This window comes from Cryptococcus neoformans, chromosome 9 (assembly GCF_000149245.1).
Source record: "Cryptococcus neoformans var. grubii H99 chromosome 9, complete sequence".
NCBI lineage: Eukaryota > Fungi > Basidiomycota > Tremellomycetes > Tremellales > Cryptococcaceae > Cryptococcus > Cryptococcus neoformans.
In genome coordinates, this window is record NC_026753.1 from 892,641 (window position 1) to 912,927 (window position 20,287).

At 49.1% G+C, this 20,287-nt stretch overlaps 8 protein-coding genes and 1 non-coding gene; 3 read left to right on the forward strand and 6 right to left on the reverse strand.

Annotated features, from left to right (window-relative positions):
* CNAG_04449 (alpha-1,6-mannosyltransferase) overlaps positions 1 to 1,823 on the reverse strand; it is a 2,321-nt gene extending 498 nt beyond the window's left edge. The window contains exons 1-6 of the mRNA XM_012196148.1: positions 929 to 1,823; positions 819 to 870; positions 361 to 768; positions 224 to 310; positions 152 to 177; positions 1 to 96 (exon numbers count right to left, since the gene is read on the reverse strand). Of these exons, the coding sequence (XP_012051538.1) occupies positions 1 to 96; positions 152 to 177; positions 224 to 310; positions 361 to 768; positions 819 to 870; positions 929 to 1,689 (1,430 nt within the window). The 5' untranslated portion in view covers positions 1,690 to 1,823. The remainder of the gene's footprint in view (positions 97 to 151; positions 178 to 223; positions 311 to 360; positions 769 to 818; positions 871 to 928) is intronic.
* An 85-nt stretch (positions 1,824 to 1,908) lies between these two features.
* On the reverse strand, positions 1,909 to 8,520 carry CNAG_04450 (chromodomain-helicase-DNA-binding protein 1). XM_012196149.1 has 22 exons: positions 8,134 to 8,520; positions 7,641 to 7,756; positions 7,196 to 7,583; positions 6,874 to 7,143; positions 6,717 to 6,808; positions 6,352 to 6,667; positions 6,269 to 6,298; positions 5,979 to 6,229; positions 5,590 to 5,907; positions 5,419 to 5,527; positions 5,327 to 5,365; positions 5,084 to 5,275; positions 4,938 to 5,028; positions 4,513 to 4,882; positions 4,369 to 4,451; positions 4,243 to 4,316; positions 3,159 to 4,192; positions 2,980 to 3,106; positions 2,630 to 2,925; positions 2,413 to 2,570; positions 2,290 to 2,362; positions 1,909 to 2,237 (listed from the first exon to the last, which is right to left on the reverse strand). The coding sequence occupies exons 2-22, from the start codon at positions 7,743 to 7,745 to the stop codon at positions 2,091 to 2,093; spliced, it is 4,563 nt and encodes a 1,520-aa protein (XP_012051539.1). The 5' UTR covers positions 7,746 to 7,756; positions 8,134 to 8,520; the 3' UTR covers positions 1,909 to 2,090.
* Positions 8,521 to 8,543: 23 nt separating this feature from the next.
* CNAG_04451 (ribonuclease P/MRP protein subunit POP1) lies at positions 8,544 to 11,809 on the reverse strand. XM_012196418.1 has 11 exons: positions 11,610 to 11,809; positions 11,506 to 11,552; positions 11,399 to 11,448; positions 11,227 to 11,341; positions 10,792 to 11,147; positions 10,355 to 10,718; positions 10,218 to 10,297; positions 9,981 to 10,161; positions 9,516 to 9,920; positions 9,094 to 9,456; positions 8,544 to 9,034 (listed from the first exon to the last, which is right to left on the reverse strand). The coding sequence occupies exons 1-11, from the start codon at positions 11,770 to 11,772 to the stop codon at positions 8,795 to 8,797; spliced, it is 2,364 nt and encodes a 787-aa protein (XP_012051808.1). The 5' UTR covers positions 11,773 to 11,809; the 3' UTR covers positions 8,544 to 8,794.
* A 134-nt stretch (positions 11,810 to 11,943) lies between these two features.
* CNAG_04452 (small subunit ribosomal protein S18) lies at positions 11,944 to 12,771 on the forward strand. XM_012196150.1 has 2 exons: positions 11,944 to 12,188; positions 12,304 to 12,771. Exons 1-2 carry the CDS (start codon positions 11,994 to 11,996, stop codon positions 12,634 to 12,636), a joined length of 528 nt encoding a protein of 175 aa, XP_012051540.1. The 5' UTR covers positions 11,944 to 11,993; the 3' UTR covers positions 12,637 to 12,771.
* On the reverse strand, positions 12,574 to 14,335 carry CNAG_04453 (inositolphosphorylceramide synthase). XM_012196419.1 has 2 exons: positions 13,592 to 14,335; positions 12,574 to 13,539 (listed from the first exon to the last, which is right to left on the reverse strand). The coding sequence occupies exons 1-2, from the start codon at positions 14,253 to 14,255 to the stop codon at positions 12,806 to 12,808; spliced, it is 1,398 nt and encodes a 465-aa protein (XP_012051809.1). The 5' UTR covers positions 14,256 to 14,335; the 3' UTR covers positions 12,574 to 12,805.
* Positions 14,336 to 14,410: 75 nt separating this feature from the next.
* Positions 14,411 to 16,142, reverse strand: CNAG_04454 (hypothetical protein). XM_012196420.1 has 2 exons: positions 15,524 to 16,142; positions 14,411 to 15,468 (listed from the first exon to the last, which is right to left on the reverse strand). Exons 1-2 carry the CDS (start codon positions 15,552 to 15,554, stop codon positions 14,492 to 14,494), a joined length of 1,008 nt encoding a protein of 335 aa, XP_012051810.1. The 5' UTR covers positions 15,555 to 16,142; the 3' UTR covers positions 14,411 to 14,491.
* On the forward strand, positions 14,456 to 15,476 carry CNAG_12854. Its single transcript, XR_001046133.1, has one exon. It is a non-coding gene; the product is annotated as a hypothetical RNA (non-coding RNA).
* Positions 16,143 to 16,274: 132 nt separating the features above from the next.
* CNAG_04455 (peroxisomal membrane protein 4) lies at positions 16,275 to 17,630 on the forward strand. XM_012196151.1 has 6 exons: positions 16,275 to 16,498; positions 16,558 to 16,628; positions 16,691 to 16,736; positions 16,807 to 16,996; positions 17,081 to 17,348; positions 17,430 to 17,630. Exons 1-6 carry the CDS (start codon positions 16,470 to 16,472, stop codon positions 17,492 to 17,494), a joined length of 669 nt encoding a protein of 222 aa, XP_012051541.1. The 5' UTR covers positions 16,275 to 16,469; the 3' UTR covers positions 17,495 to 17,630.
* CNAG_04456 (hypothetical protein) lies at positions 17,586 to 20,152 on the reverse strand. XM_012196152.1 has 7 exons: positions 19,760 to 20,152; positions 19,614 to 19,710; positions 19,465 to 19,575; positions 18,299 to 19,411; positions 17,985 to 18,241; positions 17,802 to 17,929; positions 17,586 to 17,743 (listed from the first exon to the last, which is right to left on the reverse strand). The coding sequence occupies exons 1-7, from the start codon at positions 20,017 to 20,019 to the stop codon at positions 17,697 to 17,699; spliced, it is 2,013 nt and encodes a 670-aa protein (XP_012051542.1). The 5' UTR covers positions 20,020 to 20,152; the 3' UTR covers positions 17,586 to 17,696.
* Between the last annotated feature and the right edge of the window lie 135 nt (positions 20,153 to 20,287).

The window sequence follows — 20,287 nt, forward strand, 5'->3', positions numbered from 1 at the left end:
AATATGTCTCCAACTCGCACCGGACCTCTCAGAGCCCTCAATTCATCTGGAGTGACGCCGTACTGCACTAACAGATATCTAAAGACAGCATCCGTACTGCATATGTGGTCAGTTCCTATTGCCATCCTTGAAATCGATTTATTCTACTTACAAAGGCCCAGGGCCAGTAAGTTCCAACTGTCGTGGGTCAGTAACATTCAACAGGATAATCCAACAGACTTACTGGAGTTAACTCCTTGTAAACTCCTGTTTCTACCAGCTGCGCAATGGTAGCCACAGTATCCATCATGATAGGATGGAAAGGCTTCGACTGAAATGATTCAGTTGGGTCACATATTGGGTACAAAGAGCAACACTCACCACTAAAAGATTCTGGACCATCTCCAGTCCTCTCGGGAAACAGCAATCTTTCCAACTCCTCGTAATCCTGAACCAAGTCCATTGTTTCCACATTCCCAGGGTACGTCCGATTTGACTATCCCACTCAATAGCGACGACCATGGATATTGAGGGGTTCAAGATACTTGACGGATTGGGATTCTCGTCTGTGTATACAGGAGCACGTCGAGAGAGACGCAAGCCAGGATAAGGTGGGGTATATGTGCTGTTGTCGCTATCTATGATAGATCGAGAGTTGGTTTGGGGGGATCGATTGTGGGGTGGAAACTTCGGGAGTAATGATGATACCATCAGATCGTTGAGAACTTCAAGATCTTGGTCGAGGATCGAGGGGGCATGAAGGCCCCATACATATGGATGAGAGATGGGCTACAATTGCGTCTTAGTAATGACAATACATGTTCATGATAAACACGAACCATAGTGTCAGAGTCCGAGTAGATGCCTCCTTCTACGAGCATCGAGACATAGCTAGCACATCACGGATATCAGCAGAAACAAATCACCCCAAAAAAAGTCCCTTGCTTACCGGAAGAGATCTGCTCTCAGCACACCCTTGTCCAGCTTTCCCCATAGCTGACTCCACTTGCCCTCTCCCTTAACCCCCCTTACAATCTCCTCGCCCGTCCATTCAGACATCGCGTTATCCAGTCCATCATCATCCAACACTTCCACATCCCATTCCTTCCCTACTCTCGCTGGTTTGAGGAACACAACCTCATGGTTAGGCGACAGCTGATTGGCAAGGGATGGAGGTAAGGGAAAGGGCAGAAGCTCTCCCCAGAGCTCGAATCCGCTTTCGACTCCATCCATACCTCGAGGGTGAGTTGCCCACACCTTCGTAGGAAAGTCGCCATCCCTGTGCTTGGCCGGTAACCGCCTGACCAAGTTCTTGAGTGTATTACTCCCGGCGATTTGGATATGAGGTGGGGCGCTGCGAAAATAATTATTGACGAACCATCTCAATCTCCCCACATAGGTCTCAAGGTCCGGGTCGAAGTTAAGTGTTCCATCTGGTAGAGTTTTAGGTGCTCTCAGCTTCTCTGCAGCGTGAGAGCCGTTGAACCGCCGAGCGTCCAGGATTCCCAATCTAACTCGTTCATAGACAGTACCAAGCTCGGATAGAGGAGCAGCTTTGGCTTCTTCCCTGAGCGCGGGATCGGCAAAGATAGATGTATGTCGAGATGAGAAGGGGAACGCAAAGAAGAATACGAGGGCGAAGAAGAGAAGGAGGAGTTTTGCTGGTGTGTTTCCTCGCAGGAGGGTGCGGAGAAACGGGAACCTGGCCATTCTGGCCCGTGGAGTAGGTGACCAAGAGAGCCTCAGAATATACAGGAGCGAGATGAAAGACAAGATGCAAAAGTGAACGTGAAATAGTTTGATCGAGAGCGAATGACACGTCGTACGTACGTACGTTCTTGAAACTATCAACGCGGCTGCAATTGTTGACATTTGAGTTTCAGGGACAAAGCCTATACTCCTATTGCGGAACAACCCCCCAGATCCAAGCCTGAGATGCAGATCAATGCAGATTTCGACAAACCATGCATATTAGATGTCGAACGGCAGAAATGCCCGATGCAAGTAATAAAAGAAACAGCAGAGAAACAAACCACTATAACAAACCAAGACAAAACAAAAAATAAAAGACGAAATTTAGTCTTAGCTTTGTCCGTCGAGTCCTCGACAGTCTACAATTGCTCCCCAGACGAGCCCTCAGCCTTAACTTCCTTTTGACTATCCGATGATTTGGGCTTCTTCTTCGGTTTACTTGGGTCATCTTCAGTCTTCCTTTTCGGTTTAGCCTTTGCTTTATTTGTCGTTGGTGCGGACTCATTCTGCAACCATCTTATCAGCGGTACTTTGAAAGAATACTACCTCGATACATACCACCATCTTCCCATGGATCTCCATAAGCTTCGAGTAATTGACGCCTTGCCTTGGCCAGAAGAATGATGCAAATCTGCTCCATCTATCAAATTTGCCCAGGAAATAAGAAAACTGAAGACTTACACCCAGCAATGCTTTCTCCACTTCGTAGCATTCTGCCCTTCCGCCGCCTTTTCTGCCACCACCTCATCGATACGTGCACCAATACCCGCCAGGCATTCTTTAAGAGCAACGATCTTCTCCTCCCGACTGAGATTCTCCGTCCCAGATTTAAGCTTTTTCTGCGAACGATATAGATTAGTAAGATACTCACGCGGAAAAGAACTATTTGATGACGTACAAGATGTTTCTTTGCTGGTCTCAATAACTCCTTAACAGCATCTTCGTCCATTGATTCATAACTAGACTCATCCTCCGAGTCCGTGTATTCCGGAGTTTTCCGTCTCTTACCCTTGCCTGCGTCCCTATCCTTGCTGGAGCTCGCAACTGAAGGACTAGGCTTTTTCGAAGGTCCAGCGATTGACGGTAAAGGTGGATGTTCAAAGCCGAAACCTTCTTTGGCAGGCAAGCTCGCGATCATAGCTTGCTGTTCTACCAGAATGCGACGGTTCTCTTCGTACTCCCGGATGATACCACCTAGCTTTCAATCAGCACGTATACCGTGCCATTATAAAAATTTATGCAACCTACAAAGATAATCACCACGTCGCTGAAGGTGGACGGGACCAGGAACACCCGGCTTAGGGGCATTAGGGTCAAGCTTGGCGGCCTTGGGATCTTCCAGGAAGATCTTGTCATTGAGTTGAAGCTCCGGATCCTATTCCATCGTCAGCTTCTCTACGCTTTCAAATCTACTAATGTACACTCACATGAGCAATAGCTTCCCAGCTCCCAAATCCATGTTTCCAGATACCAACTAGCAACTGAGAGTCTTCTCTTGCTGTCCACTCCACTGTCCAGTTCATTGTGGGCTTCAGGTTGTCATGAGGGATTGTGTAAGCCGGGAAATCTTCCACCCTCTTGAAGTGCTCTACGAGAGCCTTCAACTCGTAATATCTCGCCACCACAGTTTCCGCGTTGATAGAGACGACACCTTTGTACGTGAACAAGATAGCCTTTTGACGAAGGGAAGAACTTATAGGTTCACCGCGTTCTTGAAGGTCTCGAATATGGGCTTTATGAGCCGCGATAGCTTGCTCGCCGTGCGTGATGATATCTTCGCAGGTTTGGATGATGACAACCCGATTCTTGTTCTCCAACCTGGCTTCCTTGACAATAGGCTCGTATCGCGAACGGATATCTCCCCATTTTTGGATACCTCGGATTAACACTCGCAAATCACGGTCCTTCAACTCTAATGCACGTTGTGCTGGGGTCTTCTTAGGCTGCCCCGCAACCTTAGGTTTTTTGTCGCTGGGTGAGCCGGGTTTGCTGCTTCCGTCGTGGTCATCGAGATCCATATCCTGATAAGTCCCGGGTGCCTTGGCGGCTGCTCGCTTTCTTGAGCTTGCAGCGACTATCTCCGCTGTCGCAGCCGCTTTTTCTTCCTCCTCCGCCTTGCCTCTTTCATCCTCGGGAATGATTTCATCCCAAGACAAGTTGTCCACATCCGCCTTCACGTCTTGGATAGCAGCAAACTGCGACAGGAAACCCTCACCACCCAGAGATGTTGTGCCAGGAGCAGCGGCAGACTCGGTATCAAAGGCATCTGCATTGTTGAGGATATCGTCGAGGTTCATATCGTCGAGCTTCTTGTTCTGCGTGCTATCATCGGTCTTGAACATGTTGCGAGCACCAAACTTGAGGATGGCCGAGAGTTCTTCTTTCGAAAGGTCGCCATTCTTGTCTTTGGGAGTGGAACTACCGTTAATATGGGCACCAGTGGTGTCCATCTTGTTGATAACTACAAGTGTCTTAGTACAAGTGCCGAATGTGAACCGAAGGGTCACTTACTGGCATACTCCAAGAGCATTTTCCTCATGGCTCGTTCAAGAATATCTTCTTCGATAGTTCCCTTTGATACCAATCTGTCTCTTGATCAGCACACTAAGACGCCCGTCAGGAAGTCAAAACGCCCACCTGAAAATGCTGACATGGCGTTGCTGGCCGATACGATGTGCTCGGGCCATGGCTTGCAAGTCGTTTTGCGGATTGTAGTCAGACTACAAAATCAACGCCATCAGCCATGTTATCTATCAGACACCCTAGATTGCAGCAACTTACGTCGAAGATGATGACCGTATCGGCCGTCTCCAAGTTAATCCCGAGACCACCCGCTCTGGTGGACAACAAAAACGCAAAGTCGGGAGAGCCAGGGGCGTTAAAGTGCTCGATCGATTTTTTCCTCACATCAGAAGGTACCGTTCCGTCTAATCGTTGATGCACATAACCTCTGGCTGTCATGTAATCCGAGATGATATCGAGCAGACGAACCATCTGTGAGAAGATGAGGACACGGTGCCCATCGGATTTCAGTCGAGAGAGAAGCATGTCAAGGCAGACCATCTTGCCAGAATTCATGACGAGACCGCGGAGAATCTCGTTGGCAGGTTTGTTGCGGTCCTCTGCTCCTTCAAAGAGGTATGGGTGGTTCCTGTGATGACATGTATGAGCTCAGATACTTGCCGCGACCGTGATATAGCGCTTACGAGGCCTTTTTTAACTCCATCGCAACATTCATCAAACTGACTTGTTGAGTGCCACCTTTACTCAAGACCGCAAAGTTCTTCGTTAGGATATCTACGGGCCATCAGTTCTACCCTGACGAATGTCAAATAAGCAAGCATTGCCTTACTCTTGTAGTAATGGGTCTGCATGGCGGACATTTCCACACGGAGAATTCTCTCGGATTTGGTAGGTAGCTCTTTGACAACGTCCTTTTTCAACCTTCGTAACATGAGCGTGGTAAGCTTGTCGTGAAGATCCTTGATCTTGGCTCCCTGGTCTTCACTCGCATCGTTGAGGTCAAAGTCGTTCGCGAGTTGGACTAGGACACGTTCAGCACAACCTTATTCATCTGCTTTTGGAAGGCACTTACATTTCTCGGGCATTAAGAAGTGCATCAACGCGAGGAGTTCTGGTAAGCTGATATTAGCATATGCCGTTTCCAATTCATGGCGAGGAACGCACCCTTGACGTTGTTTTGAAGCGGGGTTCCGGTGATCAACAACTTGGAGGCACTCCAGAAACTCTTGAGCGCCTCGTAAAGCTGAGACTCGTGATTCTTAAGTCGATGTGCCTAATTTACGCCCATCAGTCTTTCATTCCGCCCTCCACTTCATCAAAGTACCAAGGACTTACCTCATCAACAGCCAAGACCTGCCATTTGATCTGCTGCAAATCCTGTCTATCCTTGAGAATAAACTCATATGTCGTAAGAAGGACGTTGAACTTCAAATTCTTCAGTGGTCCAAATTCAAACTGTCGAATGACGTCTCGAGACCTAGCCGAACCCATATAACAGATGACGTTCAAATCAGGCGCCCATTTTTTGAACTGGGCCTGCCAAGCGGAGATGGTCGACAGAGGGACAACAACAAGGAAAGGGCCATATTGATGTTGGACATGGAAGAGGTATGAGAGAAAAGAGACGGATTGGACGGTTTTACCGAGACCCATCTGCAAGTGGAAGAAGCAGCCTCATCAACATCTTTCCGCCCATTATTTGTATGCAAAGAAAAAGCACTTACTTCATCGGCAAGAATACCATTCTCTCCCTTACTCCATACATACGCTAGCCAGTTTAACCCAGTAAGCTGGAACGGTTTCAAAGCACCGCCGCACGCAAGGTAAGGAGGGTTTTCAGCAATCTTCTGATAGGTAGGCCTGTTATCGATACTATAGCTGATCGATCGGGCAGGGGTAGTCGTTCGAGCTTGACGCTGATGGAATTCTTCGATGCCTTCTTTGGCGCCTTGGCATTCCATTACATCCTCGTAGGCTACAATTGTTAGTCAGAATTCCGGGCATGCGCACTTACTTTCCCAGGTGCAGTCGCTATATTGAAGGTCTACGTGGGGTTGTCGGCGGTTGGCTCATAATTATAGTTACAGCGTGACTCACTCATCCATTTGACAAAGAACAACGTCGCTCGACCTTCTTTTCGTTTCTCTTCCTTTTCATCCAAAACTCGTTCCACAATCTTGTAACTCTCCTGCAGCTCCTTGATCCTTTCCTTGTCGATCTCATACTGCTCCATCTCTTCCTGAGTAGGTTTCCAAGGAGCATCGGGTTCAGGATGGTGGTAACGCTGATCAATTGTCCATACTTTTGTAATGTAGTTTTCGACCTTTTTGAAACCCTTGTAGTTTTTGAGGAAAGCATATGTTTCGTCGGTGTTGTGAATGTGGGAGTAGTCTTTCCATTTGATATGAAATCGCTGCAAGTCGATGATCAGAAAGTGCCAAGCACAAACCGATGCGACTTACAAGGTTGACTTGAGGGATATCCTTGGGATCATCCTTGTGGCTTTCATCTCGCCAATGAAACATGACTTGATCAATCTCGTCAGCTGGCTCGGCTACACAAAACAAAGAAGAAAAAAAAATCAGCTCGTGCCGCCAGGCCTAATCATTCGTCACACACCTTCCACAGGAGCACCGGCGGTGTAGTAATAACCAGTATCTGCGCCTTCATCCTCGCTCTCAAGTCCATAGTCCACATCGGCCTCATTGTATGTCACCACCTTCTTGGCGGCTCCGCGTCTGAACGCGTTGTCTTCGGAGTATGGAGTACCAGGGGTGGCTCTACGTGAAACACCAGTCTTGGAAAAATACTTTTTCTTGTGCGCCTTTGTCCCGTAATCTTCATCGGAGGATTCATCTACTTGCTTGCGCATAGGAAAAGCACCGCCGGCTGTGAAAACTGAGTCAGTTTACATTTCAAGCCTTGGATCCAGGACACTTACCCTTTTTCTGCTTTACCGGTCGGTCGCTATCGATCTTGGCCCTCGCCTTTTTGGCGTTCTTCTTCCTCTCACCAAAACTAGGATCATCATCGTCGTCATCATCATCCCCTTCCTCCATTACTTCATCTTCATCGTAGTCTTCTTCTTCCTCGTCATCATAATTAAAGTCATCCTGCTCGGCTTCTCCTTCACCTTCTCCTTGTCCTTCACTTTCATCATCTCCTGCTCCCTCTTGGTCGCTGACTTCTTCCCCAACGCCCTGCCCAATGTCGATTTCTTCAGGTCCAGGCGTCAATGATTCAGATTCAGAGTCAAGGTCAGCAGTAGATTCTGGTTGCTGAGGCATTCGCAGGGTGATTTTGTGAGTTGAGGAGGGTTTGGAAGAAGGCTAGAGAGAACAGTCAACGTATGGCACATTATTGTCATAATTGAGCAGCAGGCTTACGCTCTGGGGGGATCCGACCGATGAGGAGGCGGATATTCCGACACCCACTTGAGCGTCAGACGCCAGCATAGAGGAAGGAAGATGTTGTTGGGGGTATGTGTCCATGGTTGTTTTTGCTACAGAATACGAGTGAGCATGCAGTAGACAGACACGCGAACACGGCGTGAGACGGGGAGGGAAAAGAAATAAAGGTATATGACAGCCACCGAGAGGGTTTTTCTCAGCGGTGCGACCTTTCTTCCTCCCTACGCGTCTCTAATGTTGGGTTTTCGCGTCTCTCTAATTTTCCTTCCTCCCTACTGTCTACCAGCCCAGAGCAGCGCGTCGGAGAGCCCGCCCTGGACAGCATGCCCACAGCCCAGGGCGTCCTCACCACTGTCGCCGCCAGCCACGCCCTACCATCATCTCGCTCCGCCCCATCGCCATCCGTCCCATCGTCACCTCGACATCCCATACCCCTACCAGCTTTTCATCATCGCACGCACCCACTCACCTTTCCTTATACAGTGTACAGTATCGAGTAGATGAAATGACTCTTTCTCCTGGTCGTTCCGCAGCTTTTTTCTCACCTATAAGCGCGTGATCACCGCGGACAGCCAGAGTTTTCGTCGTCGAAGGCCTATGTGGCAGCGTCAATGCCGTCGTTTAATTGGAGAACTGGCGGGTGCTGGTGAGGGATGGTGATGCCTGTGGAGACGAAAGTGTGCTGTATAATAGAAACGGAGGTTGGTATGAGTACTTTGACGGATCTGAGGACATCCCTCAGGGTTGCGCCGTCGCTGCTGGGCATAGGCCCGGGAGCGTCACTCTGCGGCCGCCCGCGACCATCCACCGCCCCTCTCCCGGCATCCACCACGTCGCCTGGACAGGCCCATTTCCGCCCGACACTCTTTTTTCCCTTTTTATCCCGACAGCTCATGCATACATACATAGCTACTCCATCTCATTCATCCATACCCAGGGCGACTATTATGTATACTTCCTAGCCTGGATGCATGCATCACTTGCTTCAGCTGGTGGATGGACCCACATCTCCATGCACGAGTCCCAGTCTCGGCTCAGAGCATAGCCGCGAAGCAGGACACCGCATACAAAATCGATAATCATGTATACACTGACTACAAATACATCTAACAGGGCTAATCTATGACGACTCAGCAAGCCACCCGCACCTCTGCTAACCTCGCTATCCTCCCATCCCTGTTCCTCACGCAGACCAATGCCTTTCCATCCCACTCACTTCCCTTCACCTCCCCGTTCGCAGCTTTGAGGAGATCCAGATAACCCGCGAGGGTAATCATACCGAGAGCGTGACCTTTACCTCTTGAGAGAGAGATATTGCCCGTTGATGTATAGCCTATGAGATTTTTTTCAGGTGCACGAACTTCGCCCAGCTGATAATTGTGTTGTTAGGAGACTTGCAAACAGCAAAACAGAGACACAAGACACTCACTCGCTGAAGCTCACTGATCTCCCCTGCTAATCCAAACTCATCACCATCTCCTTCATATGCCCCTATCCAAGCTTTCCTTTCCTCCTCGGTCAGTCCACAGATGACTGCCATATCGCCGGGAGACCCTCTTCCAACCACGTTCAGCTCCACATGCAATACAGCTTCCCTGAACAGTTCAGCTTGCCTAACAGATGGCAAGGCGGATAGGCCGCGCTGGGAGCGAAACGTGTTGATGTTCTTCAACAATTTAGATGGGGTTAGAGAAGCTTCGAGATGCGCGGTGAATGGATGTGGAAGAAGGTAAGGGTGGGTCGATGGTTCGCCATTCAGAGCAGCCTCTTCCAAAGTCGTTGTCCCCTGGCCCTGTTAAAGTTATAATCAGTCAAAATGTTTCCAATGTATGAGCGCCATGCATGACCTACCATCAAAGTACTCCAATCGGGTATCCAAGGACGGCTCGTCCCCAGCTTATCAAACGCAACCCTCTTTGCCGGCGGCTTCCTTTCCCACCTCTTCTCCGCCTCCTCCGCTTTACTCTTCTCCCATTTCTCTCCAGCCACACAAACCTGACCGAAATGCTCCGGGAAACTAGGCGTACCTGCCTCACGATGCTGAACTTTTCTCTCGTTCAAGCCACCGATCAAAGTACCGGTGTACGCTATGGAGGTGAGGAGGTACTGCGCCCAGGAGGAAGGGAAGAGGAGTGTGAAACCGTGGAAGGATTCGGGGGTGGGAGAAGATGGAGGTCGGGTGGAGCGGTGGAAGAGAATAAGGGGAATACGGTTATCAGAGGAAGTAGGATGCAGACGAGTACCGGGCATCCCAAGCTATAAAAAAAAGAAAAAAATCAGATCATGCAGAGATTCTCGATTAAGCAAAGTACTGACCTTGTGTCGACGAGCGTCCAACTGATATTTTGTGTACATGACCTCTGAAGCAAGCTCACGAGCAGCTGGGTCCCATAATACAGATTGGGCAAGCTCTGGCGATGGTAGAGTATCACTGGAACGCAAGACGCCATCGTTGGATAAACTTTCTTCATGTTCTCCTATTCGTGGTGGAGGAAAGCTGCATCGACCCATGAGCGTCTCTCTGGGCATTGTATAAGAAAGAGAAAGACTCACTGTAATCTAGGATCATGCACGTTCAGCCCCACTATCGTTCTCGACGGCACCTCTGCCGGGTCTCCCAAAACGTCGAAAAACTAAATTCTATCAATTCACCCAGTCGCGCAGAAAGCTACAATTATAATCTGGCTTACCTTGGATTTCACCCCCTTTTCACTTTTACACAACCGCAACACTCTTCTTAGTACCTCACCGGATTTAGGCCCCATGATCTCAAACGACTCCAATTCCCCGCGAAGATCCCTGAGTTGAAGCGCTTGAACTCTTTTGGAGAGGTTTTCTTCGGCCAAGGTATTACCAGAAACGGCTTTGAGGGTCGAGAACACTTGGTCAAAGATGGATGGATGGACTCGAATCCAGATACGTCGCGCGTCATTATGTGGGCTTTTGTCTTGCGTCAATGGCTGCCAAAGGATTTCTGCTGGTCCAATTAATCCTCGAGGGAAGGACTCTGGTTGGTACACCAAAACTTCTGCTACTCTTGATCCATTCTCGAACCTTTTTTTTTTTTACTCGGGTCAGTTTTCGCCGCCCCTTTCTGCTCTAGTCTGTTTGAGAAAAAAGGACCTACTTGTCACCAGCAAACTTTCCAAAAGTCACCCCAGTCAACAATTTCACAATCTCCTCCTTTATCCCTTCTACTTCAATTACACCATAATAACTCATGTCCCACGCAATTGCCTTCCTCTTCCCTGCCCTATACGCCGGCCTAAAGCTCTTCAGCGTCGGTGTAATAGGTAACCTCCACCCCCAGATGTTCGCCATATGATACCGCTTCGCATGCCATATATGCGTTGGTAGCCAGCGCTTGGATCGTTGGCGGATACGGAAGATGGCAGTACGGGAAAGTCGGTCGCGGAGGTTGCCTTTAGCCCGGAGTTTGGCGATTTTGCGATGTTTCTTTGCTATCGTGTCTCCAGCGTCGATCTGAAGAATGGCAACGTTTCAAATGTCCAAGAGATTCGTAAGTTATGGTTATAGGCAGATTTACGATGGTCAAGCGTACCTCGGCAGCTGCTCGACTTCGAAGACGTTTTGGGACTCGGCGAGGGTTATGGCTCGCAGCTCGACGTCGGAGATGACGAGGTAGTGATTGGAAGGCGCGAGTACTTCCTTGAGCTCTGCCGATTGGGTTACTCAGTACGGTTAACAGCTTTTTATAGTAATGTTCAGCTTACGCAGCGGTCTTGATGGCTGTCTGGAATGCATGTATCTCCATCGCTCTCGTCTGCCAATGACAACTCATCAATAAACGGTTTTCACTGCCACGAAAGAATATATTCACCTGAGCAAACTTCTCCACCGAGATCATTCCAGGGAGCCTCTTCACCTCTTCATCCAAACAGTCAGCATCGGCTTAGCATCTCGCAACAGCTACCAAACACTTGCCATCTACGAGACTCATAACACCACCGAGAACCTCATTTTCTTTGCCCTTGCCTTTTGCAGCCGCGGCCTGATTCTTCTTCAAGAGATCGATCGTCTTATGTATAGGTTTCTGCGGACGTCCATAGGGTTTTGAAGGGCCAGCTTTGCCCTGTGGCTTGGACATGTTTTTTGGGTTTGATATAGGCGACGCAGCGAGTGACTTTGGACTCGGTTCATTTGTTTCCTGGAAATCTTGGTGGAGGGTTCGACATTATTCAAAACAACTCTTACGTAAACTTAGTTCTTTCTTTGCAGCGGGGTTTGATTCTTTCGACTGCAGTGAGTGTAATTCCTCAACCATCTCCATTTTGCACACTTGTAACAGCCATATTGCCACCTCGTAAAATGATGTCCTTTTCACGTCTTCCTCGTCTTACATCCGCCGTCCGCACTCTCCACACTTCTTGCCCGGCGCGGCAACCCGCTGCCAATCCCACCGAGATTTTCCAAAAAGCGTTTGGCGAACGAGCTGCTGCCCAAACGTCACCTCTGATGAAGAACGAGGTGCAGGATAACCGAGAACAATTCAAAGCCAACCAAGTACGCCTTTATCCATTTCCCCCTTTTTTTTCTTTTTCTCCTCGTTGGTAACCCGGGGGAAAGTACGCATGTCGACATAAAGGCTGACTCCTTTGGGTTTTCTCAACTCTTCTAGTTTACTGCCCCTCAAGCATTCACCCAAGAATCCATCTACCCCACCGCTCGACCTTTGCCCCGTCCACCTCTTCTTGGTCCTCCCAAGAAAATCGCCGTCAAGCTTGATCCTTTTTACATCACCAAAACGAACCCCTTGGTGCACGATATGAACCCTAATTTCGCCTATGAATTCGTCAACCCGATGGGCAAGATAAGAAGTCGGGCGGAGACCGGGTTGACTTGGAAGTCGCAAAGGCGGGTGGGTAAACTTGTGAGGAGGGCGAGGGCGATGGGAATTATCAGTCGGTGGACGAACAGGCCTGTACCAGGAGGGTTGGGTTGGAGTTACTAGGTTTATTTTTTTCGGCGATGATGATGTAGTGTGATTTAACTGCCTAGACTCCATGTGTTGACGCCTGCGAGAGGGGCAAGGTGTTTTTCTATTCTGCATTATTAAGATCATAGTGGTAGGGTATATCGTCAAAAAATTGTTGGGTATACTACTGTTTTAAAACAGATATCTAAGAGCTATTCTCTGAAGCCACCTGCGCTCCTTCACCCATCACCTTTGTTTCTCCCCAGCTAACCGATCTTTGCTCCTTCGCCTTTGGCTTTTTGGCAGTTTGTTTCCCCTTCCCCTTCCCCTTGCCCTTTCCCCTACCGCTATCTGCACTATCACCACTTTCATTCCCACTCAGATTCCCGCCCGCGCCACTGTTTCCTTCTCCCCTTGTCTCGATCCGAGACTCTTCATCCCCTATCACCTGCTCAAAAAGCGCTTCGCCTTGTTCTTCCAACTTTCTAATTTCCTCATCCAAATCAATCTCAGGACCTGTGCCTGTTCTGGGTCCGCCAATCATCTCGTATCCATCCCCTTCCACCGCCTCCCACTGTATCTGATCAACGTCCTTGAAACCTTCAGGCATGCACAAGTAGAACACCAAGACGCTCAGACAAGCTCCGCCAACGAGGTCGATGAGGTAGTGGTGGGAGAGGTACATGGTCGCCCACCAGAGGACACCGACATAGCCCCAATACAGGCCCTTGAGGGATGGGAAGAAATGGGAGAGGAAGAGGGCTTCCATGACGGCACATCCTGAATGGAGGGAGGGGAAGGCGCCAAAAACAAGAGGAGCGGAACCGAATGCGTTGGTATAGCCTGAAGAATGGAAGACGCGGTCGATACGCATGAGACCGCCGGGAGAGCCAGCCATGGAATAGTCGGCGGGGGTAAGACCGTGAATGATTTCGTACCCTGCCCGGCATATTAAGTATGGATATATTAAATAAAAGAGAGAGGTACTTACAAGGCGCGGCAGCAGGGAAGAGGAGCTGGCAGACGACACCGAGCAAATTCATCCACCCAAAGGCCAAACCCCAGAACTGAACCGCACCCCTAGGTCCCAGTGACCAAAGGATAACAGCCACGACGAATGGAAGGGTGAAATGTAATACCCCATAGGGCAGCCAGGCGACCACATCAAGGAAAGCGTTGGTATATCGTGTTTGGAGATCAGAAATGTTGGCACCGTAGAGGACGGATTCAAGGGCTGGGAGAAGGGCGACGTGGATTTCGGGCCGGCGGCCGGAAGGGATGAAACGGGCGGAGAAAAAGGTGATGAGCCATGCAAAGATGGGTGTCGCCGGCCAGACAAACTGCGACGTGATCGGGAAGATGACAGCGGCGATGTATGCGATGGGTATCCCGAGCTTGAGTGGGAAGGGCGGGGTGGTCATGATGTAGAGACTGTAGGAGGCGCACAGAAGCATGAACGCGCGGGGCAAAGTGTTGGCAAGGGTGAACCTGTGCTGCCTGAGGCGGTCCAAGGTCTTGCGCGGGTCGCGGGAGAGGTCGAGGCGGCGGATGGAGGCGGAGAGCGCATGGAGGAAGCGGTGGAATGCGGCATGCGGGGAGAGAGAGGTGGAGAAGCAGGCGGTGACGGGGCTCGTGAGTGCGCGGATGGCGGACATGGTGTGTGTGGCTGGGATGTCAGCGTTGCCGTCTGTATGCTTGCCGCTGTCGTCTGCAGTGTATGGTGCGTACGTGTAGCCAGCGCGAGAATCTCAAAACAAGAACCATAACAACGCGAACCTCGTTTCCGACCCACGCGAACACCACGTGGCAATTGCTTTGAAAACACACTGCATGCACATCATGTAGTATCCCTATACACAGCTCCAAGACTATCTTCACGGCCAGCTGACAATCACACACAAGACACTCCCGCAGGACGAGACATGGATGGAGCCGGCTCCATGCGCTGGACCTTTTGCCTATCGTAGAAGCCGGCCTTTCCCTTCTCGATAATCGCAGACGCCCTTGCCCGCATCTTCTGCCTGCCAATCACCGACCCCGCACGTCCCATCAGCTTGCGTAGGCTACTGTATTTTTTACGCTTGATTATAACCGGAGCAGGTGCAGAGACAGGAATGACAGCTGGAGCTGGGATCGGGGTTGCCACCTGACATCTGGCCTCATGCTTGGCCTTGACTTGAGTTTGAGCTTTTAGAAGCGCTTGCAGTCGTTCCTTTTCGATCCTTCTCTTGTTGATCAAGGTCCGTTCACCACAAGGTAGTATTTCCAACAACCTATCCACCCCAATCTGCACCACATCATCCCACTCGCCCATACTATCCTTCCTGAGCGTCCTTGCCGCCTCTTCGAGCTCTTTCAAGTGGGGATAACAAGCAATCCCGAATTGAACATTTGCATCGGTGCCGAGGAAGATACATTCCATAGCCCAGGTGCAGTAACGGTACGCCGCATTGACCAACGATTCCCAGGTGTGGCAACCCGGCATGTTGGCGAGACGGTCGTGCATGACAGTGTGCAGCAAGCGCTGGATGACATGACATCGCATATGGTCGGCGAACTTGGGTGTAAAAGAGGAAAAGGCGGGACCGCCGGAAGTGCTGGTACTAGCAGGGGTCGTGGGGCAAAGACCCACAAAGGTGGTAAAATTGATGCCAAGCGTGTAACGAGACAAGGGGTCATGATGAATGCAGATGAGGATATAGCCTGGGGCACAAGTCATGCTGCCGTCGGCCAAACCGATGTTGCGCAGGGAACGATGGAGGGAAGGACTCGGTCGTGGCTCCGAGTTTGCAAAGGTCAAGGTAGGCGGAGTAGTCGTAGTCTCCTGATAATCAGAAGGGGTAGTCTGAAGAGTAGAGGGGAGTGTAACTATGTCGACAATGAATGGTTAAACTTTTTTTTTTCACAAGAGGTCTACACTCACCCTTAAGACTGCTTGATTCATTGAGCGCCATGGTGAGCGACCAGTTGATTGGGCAAGATTGGGTATGCGTTTAAAGAGGAATCGAAATAGAAGCGGGTTGATTGATCAATTGAGAAGAAGGTGAGGAAACATTTGTCGTCCAATTTTGGGTAGATATAATCGAGAAAAGGACAGAGCAGACGGATGTAACGCATATCCGCTCTGCATCCAAGTGAACCAGCAGGAAAACAGATGGATATAGGGGTACACTCCCACTCTCGGTCCATTCGTTGTTGGATGGCCGATTCCCATTTCCACACGGCCGGTCTAGCGTCTTACTTTGGATCTCTACTTTTCTTTTTACTTTTCTTCGTTTTCCGGCCGACGCGACGCGCATTGTATAGATCGCACAGTACGTGACACGTGGCTGATCTCACCCTCCTTAATGGCATTTTACTTATCCTTCTGCTTGAATAAATGACTTCTTCTACTAATAGCGTTGGTTGAGGACACCGTTGACGGGATCAAATTCGTCATTCCTTCCGCTGGGAATTGATCCCTTGAATAAGCCCTTCCATGCAAACGTCAATGTAGTATTCTCTTCCAAAGACGATATAGCTCAAGCATCTCTTGAATGCGCATGACACAAATTCATGCATGATATTCGCCATGCAGAACGAACCTCTTACTCGCTTTTTGCTGGCGAAGACGCCTTCTTCGTTCGTCCGTCAAATCAGCATTCGCTCTCCGGTTAACCAAATGTTGTTAATTGCCGAGAACGGCGACATACGCTGCTCATCAGCAGTGAACAAGAAATCATAGGCGTCATGGAATTTGTATGATCCTTACACCGACTCTCGACGTCAAAATTCCTTACGACAAACTCGACATCACCACCAGTTAGTTGGCCGTTTGCAATCATCTCCAAGGAGCCGCCATAAGTACACAGAATCTCCATCTCGCAACAATGTCCGCTCTCCAGCGATTCCTCCAAAAGCGAGTCTCTGCCTTTCACGACCAATTTTTCGCGCACTAACCCTCGTCACACTCCATAGTCCTGCAAACCATGATCTGTTATCTGTCATCAAAGGAGCTAGAAATGGCTTCGTATATGGTGTCAAGATCCGTGAGTATGCATGTGTAACACAATGTGTCGCGTAATGCTGATTGAATACCTATCTCATCCAGGCTTCCCACACGCGCTGGTTATGACATTCCTATTTTCCCATAAACCGTGCATATTATTTATCTTTCCAAATCCTTCGCCGTATTCAAGGCACATAACTGACGCATGTCGTACCCAGGTGGCCGGCGAAGATCAAGGGTATCTTGACCGCGACACGCACACACGCGATAAATCTCTGCAAGTTTGTAACAATCTACAAGTTACTCCTCATCTTACAGAAGAAACTCAACGGCGGCAAAGAAAGAGACCTTGACACTTTTGTTGCTGGCGGATTGGGGGGATGGTGGGTATTTGGGGAGAGAACACCGGTAAGTTTGAACTTGGATGTGGAAAAAAAAAGTTGGCAGCAAATTCCTGCTGACAATGTTTCTCCTTACCTTGATCAAAACTAGATCAACGAGCAAATGGTCCTCTACGTCCTATCCCGTTCTCTCCTTTCTCTCCTTCCTCGACTTTACAACACTGCATCACCACCCAAAACACCTATCGAACCCCTCGCTCACCCTCTCCCATCACTCACTTCTCCCCAGGCGAACCCAAAGCCCATCCCACCAGCCCAATTACCCTTTGCCGTTCTCGCCGCATTGAGTTGGGCGTCGGTGATGTACATGTTCAGACATAGAGGAGAAAGAATACAGCCAGGGATGGCCAATAGCATGAGTACGTTCTTTATAATTATTTTTATTCTAAATTTTTGACCGGCTGGTGTGTGCGGGGGCAGGGGCTGACGCTGTCATTCAGGATATTTGTATCGAGATTCGGAAACGTGGCGAGACCTGAGGACTTTGCTTTGGCATAATAAATAGCTATTTTGAGGATAAGGTATCCGGCAGGTGGAGATTATCGTTGCAAAAAAAATGTACCGAAATTCTCAACTGGATAGAGACGACTGAATTTGTAGAACATATACAACATCAAATGTATTGCATTTTATGACCATTTAACGGCAACATTTGCAAATAGATCTGACCTAAACAGCAGATTGAAAGTACAAATTTTTTTTTATTTCTACATCTTGATCTCGGGATGTGATCTAAGCAACTTTCTCAAGGAATCTGTTACAGGCATCACCATTAGCTTTTGGTACAGTTGGTGTTAGGAAGCCGTCCTTACGCTCAGCATCTGTCAAACTAGCGTCTTTAGTCTCGCAAACCGCATACAGCTCTTTTTCAATCTTCTGCTTGGCTAGTACAAAATGAGAAGATGATGTTTTGGCAAATACTTCGGATATTGACGGCGTACTGGAACCGTCAAGTTCAGCATGATGCCATTCTAATAAAAGATATGTAAACTCACCTCTTTAGAGTACCTCGGAGATCGACCAAAGTCTGCTCCTCCACAGTACCCAGCTTGCCCGTCGATACCATAGAATCTTCGTCAAACTTGTAGATCCATGCGCCCTCATCTTGTCTTCGGTCGGATGCGGCGGTATCAGTCGCAGATGTAACCTGTGTTATATCTGCCACGAGGGAGAGAATTGATCGTGCGGAAGGTAATGCAAATGGAGGTGTACTTTCTCCAGGTAAGATGGTTGCGATAAGGATACTATCTCGCTAATGGTTCTGCATCAGAAAGGAGAAAAAGGTCAGTTGAAGCAAGGGGGAACTCACAATGATCCAACATAATATTCGCCTTTCAAGAATACCATCAGCACATACAATCCACGCCGCTCGATTATCCCAATCAAACTCTACATCAGGCTTTGCCGCATCCTTCAGTTCTGGTATAGATACATTTGACGGTCGGACATTCTCATCTATTGTCACCTGGGAAGTAGCATGTGAATCTGGGGTTGGGGAACTGCGAGAGATGGTTGGTGGTACAGCCATTGGTTGATCTTTTGAATCGCTGGAATCTATGATATCAGAGGGGTCTTGGATCTCTGGGGTATCTACTTCGGATAACATTTTTTTGGATTCCACGCCATCGTCTCCCTCATCTGTAGAACTTTGAAGTCCAAGATCATCCTCAGGCCCAGAGGAAACAGCTGTCTCATTAGCCCCATGGGTCGCCCTTGAAGTAGCACTAGGAGTTTTGACAGGTTGTGCAGCTCCTAGACCAAAGACAGTCCCGACACTCCCCACAGCATCGCCTATCGCGCTCCACCCCAATCCCCAGCTATCCTTTTTTTCAACATTAGACCTATTACCACTCGTGGGCTTCTTGGCACCCTCAATATTTCCCTGCTCAGACGTTGTAGATTCCTCTTGCTTTGCTGATCCAAGACTCGGAACACCAACTTGTCGCAAATCGGGCGCCCATCCACCCAAGGTGACCCAGCTGGCTTTACGAGTCTCGTCCTTCTTTTTCTTCATTGTCCCTAGTCCAAGTAAACTCAAACCTAAAGGACGGCTACGCTCATGTTTTATAGTCGTGGCGGTATTGATAGGAGGAATTGGTGGTGGGAGAGATGCTTGAACGAGATGGACTAGGTACCGAAGCAAAGCCGGATCCGGAGTACTTTCACTCGCGATAGCCAGAGGCCCATCTTTACCCACAACATAGACGTCCGAAGTGATTCCATTTGAGCCTTTCAAATACTGTAATAACTGGTCGATGATGTTATTGGAAGGCGGAGGAAAACCAGCGATCCATTGGGAGAGCGAAGGAGAGGACAAACAGGCAGACTCAAAGTTGAAGGCGAAGCGGGTGAAATACTTGTCAATCAAGGACGAACTAGCTGGTGTCAGAGGCGTATGACTAGACAATGGCCCGTGCAAAAACTAAATGATATTTAGCTTTGGCTCGGCTATCTGATAAGAGACAATAGACCTACTCGAAAATCTTCGTAACCTCGCCCAAGAGCAGAAACGAGCAGCAAATCAGAGATGCCTTGAGATGAAGGTGCTGGGTCCTTCGTGTCCGCATTGTACGCCAAAGTAATACACTTTCCTTGTCAGCTTGGTCGGCTAAATGGGTACTCACAATATAGATATAAATGTCCGGTTCAGGCGTATACACAATCAACCTCGACTTGTGAGAATGAATTGCCCAAAACTTTGTATCGTCCTTCGCCAGCATACTACGCAAAAAGTCAGCCCATGTCTCCTTTTCCTCGAAGAGTCGCTTACTCTGCAAATCCCATAAGGCCCTTGGCCAATCCAACTTGTCTCAGCATTTTATCCCGACTGACTCCTCCACCTCCTCTAGATGTGTAGAACAGGATTTGGGCAGCCTCTTTCTGATCATCTTCATCGTCTTTATCTCTATCTTCTCCTTCCTTCCTTTCTAACACTGGAGTCTCGAGGTTGGGATTGAATATGGCAAAGTGGGAGAGATTTGCAGACTCAATGGTACTTGGACCGGAAGAGGGCGCTGGTCTGGCAGGCATGAGGGCTTTTGATGGCGGATAGCTATTCTCCCGAATGGTTCTGATTATTGGCCTTCCTGATTATGCCCTGTACTCCAGAGATGTATGTATGGTTTCGAGTCTTCGAAAAGATAAATATGTGCGTACTGTGGCGGACGGTACACGTTCCTGCAGGAGACAGCGGCGATTGACGGGCCACGAAGATAATAGAAGAACAACAATCGGCCATATCCGCCTCATGCATGAAACCCACGTGGATTGACGCGATCGGCAGAGGACCGCCGGCGAT